Here is an 11,115-nt window from a genome sequence, read left to right as displayed (position 1 = left end):
ACACACTTGTACATGAATAATTATAAAAGAAGTCAAATAAAGTGTCAGTAAAACAAGTTTAAAAAACAAGAGAAGATCAGAAACTTTTATTGTCACAACGTAGGATTCTTGTGTCAAAAGATAAAATGAAATAAAATACACACAAAAATACCAACAAAAGTATCATTTTGAAACATTTTTCCTTCCATGTAACAAACAAACATGTAACAAACATGTAACAAACAAACATGTAACAAACATGTAACAAACAAACATGTAACAAACATGTAACAAACATGTAACAAACAAACATGTAACAAACATGTAACAAACATGTAACAAACAAACATGTAACAAACATGTAACAAACATGTAACAAACAAACATGTAACAAACATGTAACAAACAAACATGTAACAAACATGTAACAAACAAACATGTAACAAACAAACATGTAACAAACATGTAACAAACAAACATGTAACAAACATGTAACAAACATGTAACAAACAAACATGTAACAAACATGTAACAAACAAACATGTAACAAACAAACATGTAACAAACAAACATGTAACAAACAAACATGTAACAAACATGTAACAAACAAACATGTAACAAACAAACATGTAACAAACATGTAACAAACAAACATGTAACAAACATGTAACAAACAAACATGTAACAAACAAACATGTAACAAACATGTAACAAACAAACATTTAACAAACAAACATGTAACAAACATGTAACAAACAAACATGTAACAAACATGTAACAAACATGTAACACGTGTCTTTGAATGCAGCAGATTCAAGGAAATAAAAGGAAAAATATGGATTTATTCATGAAAAACACAACAATCTGAGTCAAGAACTAACGTTTTTTAAATGTGAGAAAATAAAATAACTTTTACAGTTTATTTCAGTTAATATTGTGTTTATTTGTGTTTTATTTGATCAGAAGAACCAGGAACGACATGAAGCTTCACATTTACACAGAGTTCATTCTTCTTCTCTTCTAACATCACTCCATCTTCTCTTCTTCTTCTCTTCTAGCATCACTCCATCTTCTCTTCTTATTCTCTTCTAGCATCACTCCATTTTCTCTTCTTCTTCTTCTCTTCTAACATCACTCCATCTTCTCTTCTTCTTCTCTTCTAGCATCACTCCATCTTCTCTTCTTCTTCTCTTCTAGCATCACTCCATCTTCTCTTCTTCTTCTCTTCTAACATCACTCCATCTTCTCTTCTTCTTCTCTTCTAGCATCACTCCATCTTCTCTTCTTCTTCTCTTCTAGCATCACTCCATCTTCTCTTCTTCTTCTCTTCTAACATCACTCCATCTTCTCTTCTTCTTCTCTTCTAGCATCACTCCATCTTCTCTTCTAACATCACTCCATCTTCTCTTCTTCTTCTCTTCTAACATCACTCCATCTTCTCTTCTTCTTCTCTTCTAACATCACTCCATCTTCTCTTCTTCTTCTCTTCTAACATCACTCCATCTTCTCTTCTTCTCTTCTAACATCACTCCATCTTCTCTTCTTCTTCTCTTCTAACATCACTCCATCTTCTCTTCTTCTTCTCTTCTAACATCACTCCATCTTCTCTTCTTCTCTTCTAACATCACTCCATCTTCTCTTCTTCTTCTCTTCTAACATCACTCCATCTTCTCTTCTTCTCTTCTAACATCACTCCATCTTCTCTTCTAACATCACTCCATCTTCTCTTCTTCTCTTCTAACATCACTCCATCTTCTCTTCTTCTTCTCTTCTCCGCCGCTGGTGGAAGAAGTCTCTCTGTTCCTGGATGTTCTTCTGCAGCAGAGAAACGTTGACGCCGTCGACACAGTTGAAGACTCGAGCCTGAACCAACACACACTCCCCTGACACACACACACACACACACACACACACACACACACACACACACACACACACACACACACACACACACACACACACACACACACACACACACACACACACACACACACACACACACACAGTTAATCTAATGTAATCTCATTTAATATAATCGAATGTAATCTAGTGAAATCTAATCTAATCTAATCTAGTGTAATCTAATCTAATTGTATATAATCGAATGTAATCTAATTTTATATAATCTAATGTAATCTAATATAATCTAGTGTAATGTAATATAATATAATATAATCTAGTGTAATCTAATCTAATGTAATCTGATGTAATGTAATGTAATCTAATGTATTCTAATATAATCTAGTGTAATCTAATATAATCTAGTGTAATCTAATCTAATGTATTCTAATATAATCAAATGGAATCTAATATAATCTAGTGTAATCTAATCTAATGTAAACTAAATTTATATAATCTAATGTAATCTAATCTAATCTAATATAATGTAATGCAATCTAATCGAATCTAGTGTAATCTAATCTAATCTAATCCTATATAATATAATGTAATCTAGTGTTATGTTAATGTAATGTAATGTAATCTAATCTAGTGTTATCTAATGTAATCTAGTATAATATAATGTAATCTAATCTAATCTAGTGTAATGTAATGTAATTTAGTGTAATCTAATGTAATCTAGTGTAATATAATGTAAACTAATGTAATAAAGTGTAATCTAATGTAATGTAATCTAGTGTAATATAATGTAATATAGTATAATGTAATGTAATCTAATGTAATGTAATGTAATCTGCTACTCACCCTCCACGGCCTCCACTTCTCCCAGCACCAGGTATTGAGCCCCCATGATGGCCTGGAACGGCTCCACGAACCTGGTGTTGATGTTGATGCTGTGATGTTGTGAAGCGTTGATGCTCGACAGTGAAGCTCTGGAGTCGTGAGCAGAGTAGACGACGAGTCTGGACACAAGTTACACACTTAAAACGGTGACCTTGGACAAATGAAGATCTCCTGAGTCTGAAGAGACTTTGTGGAAAGACTGAGCGTCTCTGGAAGTCTACTAAACTTGAGGTGCACAGACTTCACCTCAGGGATCTGATGTCTTCTTACAGTGAGATGGTGGAAACTGCTAGATCTGATTACATCAGAAAACTGGTAGCAGCAAATAGGAAAAACACCAAAGTGTTGTTTGACACGATTAATTCTCTCGTGTCTCCTGCTCCTCAAATCATGTCTTCTGTGAAGCTGACAGCAATGATTGTTGAGGTTTTTACTGACAAAATTAAATTGATCAAAGAGAAAATCTCTCTTTTGTTTGGAACCCCTACTGTCTCTGAGCCCCTCTCCTCCTCTTGGTCTTCCTTCACTGCTGTATCTTTGGGTGATATTTCATCACTAGTGAACAAGATGAAACCCTCCTCTTGCTCAGATGACGTCCTTCCTTGTAGGCTTTTTATCAAAGTATTTGATGTAATTGACCCCTGGGTTACCAATATGGTGAACCTCTCCCTTTCCACAGGGGTTTTTCCCAATGCATTTAAACATGCCATTGTGGAGCCTCTGCTCAAAAAACCAGGCTTAGACCCAACTGACCTCAGTAATTTCAGGCCTATTTCTAATCTTCATTCTTGTCCAAGATCTTGGAGAAGGTTGTGTCTGAGCAGCTGTTCCTGGATCAGAGCGACATCCATGAGAAGTTTCAGTCTGGCTTCCATAAACATCTACGGAGACAGCTTTATTGAAAGTGTCCAGTGACATCATGATGTTCTGGTTCTCTTGGATCTGTCCTCAGCCTTTGACACAGTTGAACCAGATCCTGCTGAGAAGACTGAGGGGTGAAGACTGTCTGGGTCTGTGTTAGAATGGTTCTCATCTTACCTTTCTGGGCAGTTTTAGTGTATCTGCCAATCAAATGAGGTCTGAATCGGCAGATCTGTTGTGTGGAGTCCCTCAAGGTTCTGTTCTGGGTCCTTTATTGTTTTTGGTGTACTTGATTCCCCTCGGTAAAATCATTCAGAGATTTCCTGATGTTTCTTATCACATGTTTGCTGATGACATCCAGCTCTACTGCTCTGTTGACCCAACTGAGCTCCAGAGGCTGAACTTAGTCAATTGTTGCTAGAAATCAAACAATGAGTGAAAACACTTTACAGCTTAATGTGGACAAAACTGAAACTCTGGTGATTGTTGATGATAAGGTTCCAGGGTTGAGTCAGTACTTGAGTGACTTAAGTCAGTCTGTCAAACTGAGCCTGAGAAACCTGGGTGTTGTATTTGATAAAGACATGTCTCTTGTTCAACACTGAAGAAAACTGACCAGAAACTGTTTCCTTCAACTGAGAAAAATCTCTAAACTTAGGAAAATGTTGTCGGAACATGATCTGGATCTTATAATCCATGCGTTTGTTTCTTCTCGTCTGGACTATTGTAACAGTTTGTTTTCATGTCTTAACAAGAAGGATCGTCTCGTCTGCAGTTGATTCAGAACTCTGAGCCGCTCTAGTAGAAGAACTCACATTTCTCCTTCAAACTCTTCAGTGGCTGCTCTAGTAGAAGAACTCACATTTCTCCTTCAAACTCTTCACTGGCTTCCAGTTTCTTTCAGGATCATTTTAAAATTCTGGTTCTTACTTTCAGATCAATTCATGGTCAGACCTTCATGATCTGATCCAGACTTACACCCCAGCTCGGGCTCTGAGGTCTGTGGATCAGAATCTACTTATGGTTCCACGCACATGACTCAGGACCAGAGGAGAGAAATCTTTTCAGGCTGTTGCTCCTAAGCTTTGGAACGATCTTCTCTCTCCTTGCGCTTGATGATCTACTGACTCCTTCAAGAAACATCTGTGTTTGATGATCTACTGACTCCTTTAAGAAACATGTGTGTTTGATGATCTACTGACTCCTTTAAGAAACATGTGTGTTTGATGATCTACTGACTCCTTCAAGAAACATCTGTGTTTGATGATCTACTGACTCCTTCAAGAAACATCTGTGTTTGATGATCTACTGACTCCTTCAAGAAACATGTGTGTTTGATGATCTACTGACTCCTTCAAGAAACATGTGTGTTTGATGATCTACTGACTCCTTCAAGAAACATCTGTGTTTGATGATCTACTGACTCCTTCAAGAAACATCTGTGTTTGATGATCTACTGACTCCTTCAAGAAACATCTGTGTTTGATGATCTACTGACTCCTTCAAGAAACATGTGTGTTTGATGATCTACTGACTCCTTCAAGAAACATCTGTGTTTGATGATCTACTGACTCCTTCAAGAAACATCTGTGTTTGATGATCTACTGACTCCTTCAAGAAACATCTGTGTTTGATGATCTACTGACTCCTTCAAGAAACATGTGTGTTTGATGATCTACTGACTCCTTCAAGAAACATGTGTGTTTGATGATCTACTGACTCCTTCAAGAAACATCTGTGTTTGATGATCTACTGACTCCTTCAAGAAACATCAGTGTTTGATGATCTACTGACTCCTTCAAGAAACATCTGTGTTTGATGATCTACTGACTCCTTCAAGAAACATGTGTGTTTGATGATCTACTGACTCCTTCAAGAAACATGTGTGTTTGATGATCTACTGACTCCTTCAACAAACATCTGTGTTTGATGATCTACTGACTCCTTCAAGAAACATCTGTGTTTGATGATCTACTGACTCCTTCAAGAAATATCTGTGTTTGATGATCTACTGACTCCTTCAAGAAACATCTGTGTTTGATGATCTACTGACTCCTTCAAGAAACATGTGTGTTTGATGATCTACTGACTCCTTCAAGAAACATCTGTGTTTGATGATCTACTGACTCCTTCAAGAAACATCTGTGTTTGATGATCTACTGACTCCTTCAAGAAACGTGTGTTTGATGATCTACTGACTCCTTCAAGAAACATCTGTGTTTGATGATCTACTGACTCCTTCAAGAAACGTGTGTTTGATGATCTACTGACTCCTTCAAGACACATCTGTGTTTGATGATCTACTGACTCCTTCAAGAAACGTGTGTTTGATGATCTACTGACTCCTTCAAGAAACATGTGTGTTTGATGATCTACTGACTCCTTCAAGAAACATCTGTGTTTGATGATCTACTGACTCCTTCAAGAAACATCTGTGTTTGATGATCTACTGACTCCTTCAAGAAACGTGTGTTTGATGATCTACTGACTCCTTCAAGACACATCTGTGTTTGATGATCTACTGACTCCTTCAAGAAACGTGTGTTTGATGATCTACTGACTCCTTTAAGAAACATCTGTGTTTGATGATCTACTGACTCCTTCAAGAAACATGTGTGTTTGATGATCTACTGACTCCTTCAAGAAACATGTGTGTTTGATGATCTACTGACTCCTTCAAGAAACATCTGTGTTTGATGATCTACTGACTCCTTCAAGAAACATCTGTGTTTGATGATCTACTGACTCCTTCAAGAAACATGTGTGTTTGATGATCTACTGACTCCTTCAAGAAACATCTGTGTTTGATGATCTACTGACTCCTTCAAGAAACATCAGTGTTTGATGATCTACTGACTCCTTCAAGAAACATCTGTGTTTGATGATCTACTGACTCCTTCAACAAACATCTGTGTTTGATGATCTACTGACTCCTTCAAGAAACATGTGTGTTTGATGATCTACTGACTCCTTCAAGAAACATGTGTGTTTGATGATCTACTGACTCCTTCAAGAAACATCTGTGTTTGATGATCTACTGACTCCTTCAAGAAACATGTGTGTTTGATGATCTACTGACTCCTTCAAGAAACATGTGTGTTTGATGATCTACTGACTCCTTCAAGAAACATCTGTGTTTGATGATCTACTGACTCCTTCAAGAAACATCTGTGTTTGATGATCTACTGACTCCTTCAAGAAACATCTGTGTTTGATGATCTACTGACTCCTTCAAGAAACATCTGTGTTTGATGATCTACTGACTCCTTCAAGAAACATCTGTGTTTGATGATCTACTGACTCCTTCAAGAAACATCTGTGTTTGATGATCTACTGACTCCTTCAAGAAACATGTGTGTTTGATGATCTACTGACTCCTTCAAGAAACATCAGTGTTTGATGATCTACTGACTCCTTCAAGAAACATCTGTGTTTGATGATCTACTGACTCCTTCAAGAAACATGTGTGTTTGATGATCTACTGACTCCTTCAAGAAACATCTGTGTTTGATGATCTACTGACTCCTTCAAGAAACATCTGTGTTTGATGATCTACTGACTCCTTCAAGAAACATGTGTGTTTGATGATCTACTGACTCCTTCAAGAAACATCTGTGTTTGATGATCTACTGACTCCTTCAAGAAACATCTGTGTTTGATGATCTACTGACTCCTTCAAGAAACATCTGTTTGATGATCTACTGACTCCTTCAAGAAACATGTGTGTTTGATGATCTAATGACTCCTTCAAGAAACATCTGTGTTTGATGATCTACTGACTCCTTCAAGAAACATCTGTGTTTGATGATCTACTGACTCCTTCAAGAAACATCTGTGTTTGATGATCTACTGACTCCTTCAAGAAACATCTGTGTTTGATGATCTACTGACTCCTTCAAGAAACATCTGTGTTTGATGATCTACTGACTCCTTCAAGAAACATGTGTGTTTGATGATCTACTGACTCCTTCAAGAAACATGTGTGTTTGATGATCTACTGACTCCTTCAAGAAACATCTCAAGACGTTTTTATTTGTTCAGGCTTTTCCTTGATTTTCTGGAACTCCTGTTATGTTATCAGTTTTATCTTGACCTTTAAAATATATACTTTATTGAATATTGGTCTGGAAAAGCTCTTTATAAATACAAATTAATTACTTGTGTAGGTACATGTTACACACTTGTGTAGGTACATGTTACACACTTGTGTAGGTACATGTTACACACTTGTGTAGGTACATGTTACACACTTGTGTAGGTACATGTTACACACTTGTGTAGGTACATGTTACACACTTCATTGTGTACGTGCAGGTACATGTTACACACTTGTGTAGGTACATGTTACACACTTGTGTAGGTACATGTTACACACTTCATTGTGTACGTGCAGGTACATGTTACACACTTGTGTAGGTACATGTTACACACTTCATTGTGTACGTGCAGGTACATGTTACACACTGTGTAGTCAAGTGTGTGTAGGTACATGTTACACACTTCATTGTGTAGTCTGGTGTGTGTACGTGTAGGTACATGTTACACACTTCATTGTGTTGTCTGGTGTGTGTACGTGTAGGTACATGTTACACACTTCATTGTCTAGTCTGGTGTGTGTAGGTACATGTTACACACTTCATTGTCTAGTCTGGTATGTGTAGGTACATGTTACACACTTCATTGTCTAGTCAAGTGTGTGTAGGTACATGTTACACACTTCATTGTCTAGTCTGGTGTGTGTAGGTACATGTTACACACTTCATTGTGTAGTCTGGTGTGTGTAGGTACATGTTACACACTTCATTGTGTAGTCTGGTGTGTGTAGGTACATGTTACACACTTCATTGTCTAGTCTGGTGTGTGTACGTGTAGGTACATGTTACACACTTCATTGTCTAGTCTGGTGTGTGTAGGTACATGTTACACACTTCATTGTGTAGTCTGGTGTGTGCACCTGTAGGTACATGTTACACACTTCATTGTGTAGTCTGGTGTGTGTACCTGTAGCTACATGTTACAAAATTGTGTAGTCTGGTGTGTGTACGTGTAGGTACGAGTGTGTATTTGTAGAAGTGTGTGTTGTGTATTTGCAGGTACGAGTGTGTATTTGTAGATGTGTGTGTTGTGTATTTGCAGGTACGAGTGTGTATTTGTAGATGTGTGTGTTGTGTATTTGGTATTTGAAGGTACGGGTGTGTATTTGTAGATGTGTGTGTTGTGTATTTGGTATTTGCTGGTACGATTGTGTATTTGTAGATGTGTGTGTTGTGTATTTGCAGGTACGAGTGTGTATTTGTAGATGTGTGTGTTGTGTATTTGCAGGTACGAGTGTGTATTTGTAGATGTGTGTGTTGTGTATTTGCTGGTACGAGTGTGAATTTGTATGCGTGTGTTGTGTATTTGCTGGTACGAGTGTGTATTTGTAGATGTGTGCGTTGTGTATTTGCTGCTACGATTGTGTATTTGTAGATGTGTGTGTTGTGTATTTGCTGGTACGAGTGTGTATTTGTAGATGTGTGTGTTGTGTATTTGCTGGTACGAGTGTGTATTTGTAGATGTGTGTGTTGTGTATTTGCTGGTACGAGTGTGTATTTGTAGATGTGTGTGTTGTGTATTTGCAGGTACGAGTGTGTATTTGTAGATGTGTGTGTTGTGTATTTGCTGGTACGAGTGTGTATTTGTAGATGTGTGTGTTGTGTATTTGCTGGTACGAGTGTGTATTTGTAGATCTGTGTGTTGTGTATTTGCAGGTACGAGTGTGTATTTGTAGATGTGTGTGTTGTGTATTTGCTGGTACGAGTGTGTATTTGTAGATGTGTGTGTTGTGTATTTGCTGGTACGAGTGTGTATTTGTAGATGTGTGTGTTGTGTATTTGCTGGTACGAGTGTGTATTTGTAGATGTGTGTGTTGTGTATTTGCTGGTACGAGTGTGTATTTGTAGATGTGTGTGTTGTGTATTTGCTGGTACGAGTGTGTATTTGTTGATGTGTGAGTTGTGTATTTGTTGATGTGTGAGTTGTGTGTACTGGTTAAAAAAGTGACGTCATCATCTGTGGTGTTGTTTGATGACGTAATAAAGCTACTTTGGGTAAAAATCGAACTTGTCTGTGACTTCCGGTGTGAAGAGCTGCTGACTCGTGATTGGTGGATCAGTCGCTAACAGGAAGTGGAACACCTGAGCTGCTCACCTGCCGAAGGTCCTCAAAGAACTTCCTTCCGTCACGTGTCCAGGCTTCACTTCCCACGGGAGATGAAACACAGACACCGGCGGAAGCATTTCCGTTCGAACTCTTCTGTGGGAAAGTATTCACTTCCGGGTTACGTCAGCTGACCTCGCGTCGACTTCCGCTTACGTCACGGGGAGGTGTTGTTGAGTTGAGGGTTTTAAGAGCGAGTTGAAGACTGTTGTCAGTCACCTGTGGACTAACTCACCTGTGGACGTGCAGGACCTCACCTGAGCATGAACCCTGACCTCAAGAAAGAGCGCCAAAGCGCCTCCTTTGATGTGGAGAAACTCACGCACATCCTGGACGGCGGGCCGGAGAAGACCCGGAGGAGACGAGAAATAGGTCAGTTGACTCACCTGAGCCGCAGGTAGATGTTGCACAACCAGGTGAGCAGACACAGGTAGATGTTGCACCTGTGTCTGCTCACCTGGTGACGAGTGTCACGGCGTCAGTGTTGACGTCAGAGAGAAGTACCTGGTTTATACAAATAATGCTAACAACTAGCATCTTTAGCTACAACACAACGTTAGTGTGTAGTTAGTGTGTGTGTGTATATAAGTTAGTGTGTACATGTGTATCTGTATTAGTTAGTGTGTGTATAAGTTAGTGTGTACATGTGTATCTGTATGTATGTGTGTGTGTATAAGTTAGTGTGTACATGTGTATCTGTATTTGTGTGTGTGTGTACGTGTGTATCTCTATTAGTTAGTGTGTGTGTATAAGTTAGTGTGTACATGTGTATCTGTATTTGTGTGTGTGTGTGTGTGTACGTGTGTATCTGTATTAGTTAGTGTGTGTGTGTATAAGTTAGTGTGTACATGTGTATCTGTATTAGTTACTCTGTGTGTATATAAGTTAGTGTGTATATGTGTATCTGTATTAGTGTGTGTGTATGTAAGTTATTGTGTACATGTGTATCTGTGTGTATCTGTATTAGTTAGTGTGTGAATATTAGTTACTTTGTGTGTTTATATGTTAGTGTGTATATGTGTATCTGTGTGTATCTGTATTAGTTAGTGTGTGTATATTAGTTACTGTCTGTGTATATATGTTAGTGTGTACATGTGTATTTGTATTAGTTAGTTTGTGTGTATGTTAGTTACTGTGTGTGTACATACCTACAAATACACACAGACACACACATGCACCTACAAATACACACACACACACACACACGTGCACCTACAAATACACACAGACACACACATGCACCTACAAATACACACAGACACATACATGCACCTACAAATACACACACACACACACATGCACCTACAAATACACACACACACACACATGCACCTA

At 38.2% G+C, this 11,115-nt stretch overlaps 2 protein-coding genes across 3 annotated transcripts in view; one reads left to right on the top strand and one right to left on the bottom strand.

Moving 5' to 3' along the window:
• Nucleotides 1–778: 778 nt before the first annotated feature.
• On the bottom strand, nt 779–9,901 carry ten1 (TEN1 subunit of CST complex). Its single transcript, XM_087787271.1, has 3 exons — nt 9,772–9,901; nt 2,683–2,840; nt 779–1,862 (listed from the first exon to the last, which is right to left on the bottom strand). Exons 1-3 carry the CDS (start codon nt 9,858–9,860, stop codon nt 1,723–1,725), a joined length of 387 nt encoding a protein of 128 aa, XP_087643397.1. The 5' UTR covers nt 9,861–9,901; the 3' UTR covers nt 779–1,722.
• A 115-nt stretch (nt 9,902–10,016) lies between these two features.
• The window catches only part of acox1 (acyl-CoA oxidase 1, palmitoyl), a 28,212-nt gene continuing 27,113 nt past the window's right edge, over nt 10,017–11,115 (top strand). For both annotated transcript variants that reach the window (XM_087787259.1, XM_087787251.1), the window contains exon 1: nt 10,017–10,152. In XM_087787259.1, coding sequence (XP_087643385.1) covers nt 10,044–10,152 — 109 coding nt within the window. In that variant the 5' untranslated portion in view covers nt 10,017–10,043. The remainder of the gene's footprint in view (nt 10,153–11,115) is intronic.

Source organism: Callionymus lyra, chromosome 1 (assembly GCF_982586985.1).
Source record: "Callionymus lyra chromosome 1, fCalLyr1.hap1.1, whole genome shotgun sequence".
Classification (NCBI taxonomy): Eukaryota; Metazoa; Chordata; class Actinopteri; order Syngnathiformes; family Callionymidae; genus Callionymus; species Callionymus lyra.
The sequence above is the reverse complement of the archived record's forward strand: the minus strand, read 5'-3'. Positions and strand labels throughout refer to the sequence as shown.

What these genes read in the sequence shown, in the direction of transcription:
- ten1 (XM_087787271.1), bottom strand. Translation starts at nt 9,860, where the DNA reads ATGCTTCCGCCGGTGTCTGTGTTTCATCTCCCGTGGGAAGTGAAGCCT. An exon ending in TCTTTGAGGACCTTCGGCAG is followed by an intron (nt 2,841 to 9,771) that starts GTGAGCAGCTCA and finishes ACTTGTGTCCAG; the next exon opens with ACTCGTCGTCTACTCTGCTC. An exon ending in AGAAGTGGAGGCCGTGGAGG is followed by an intron (nt 1,863 to 2,682) that starts GTGAGTAGCAGA and finishes TGTGTGTGTCAG; the next exon opens with GGGAGTGTGTGTTGGTTCAG.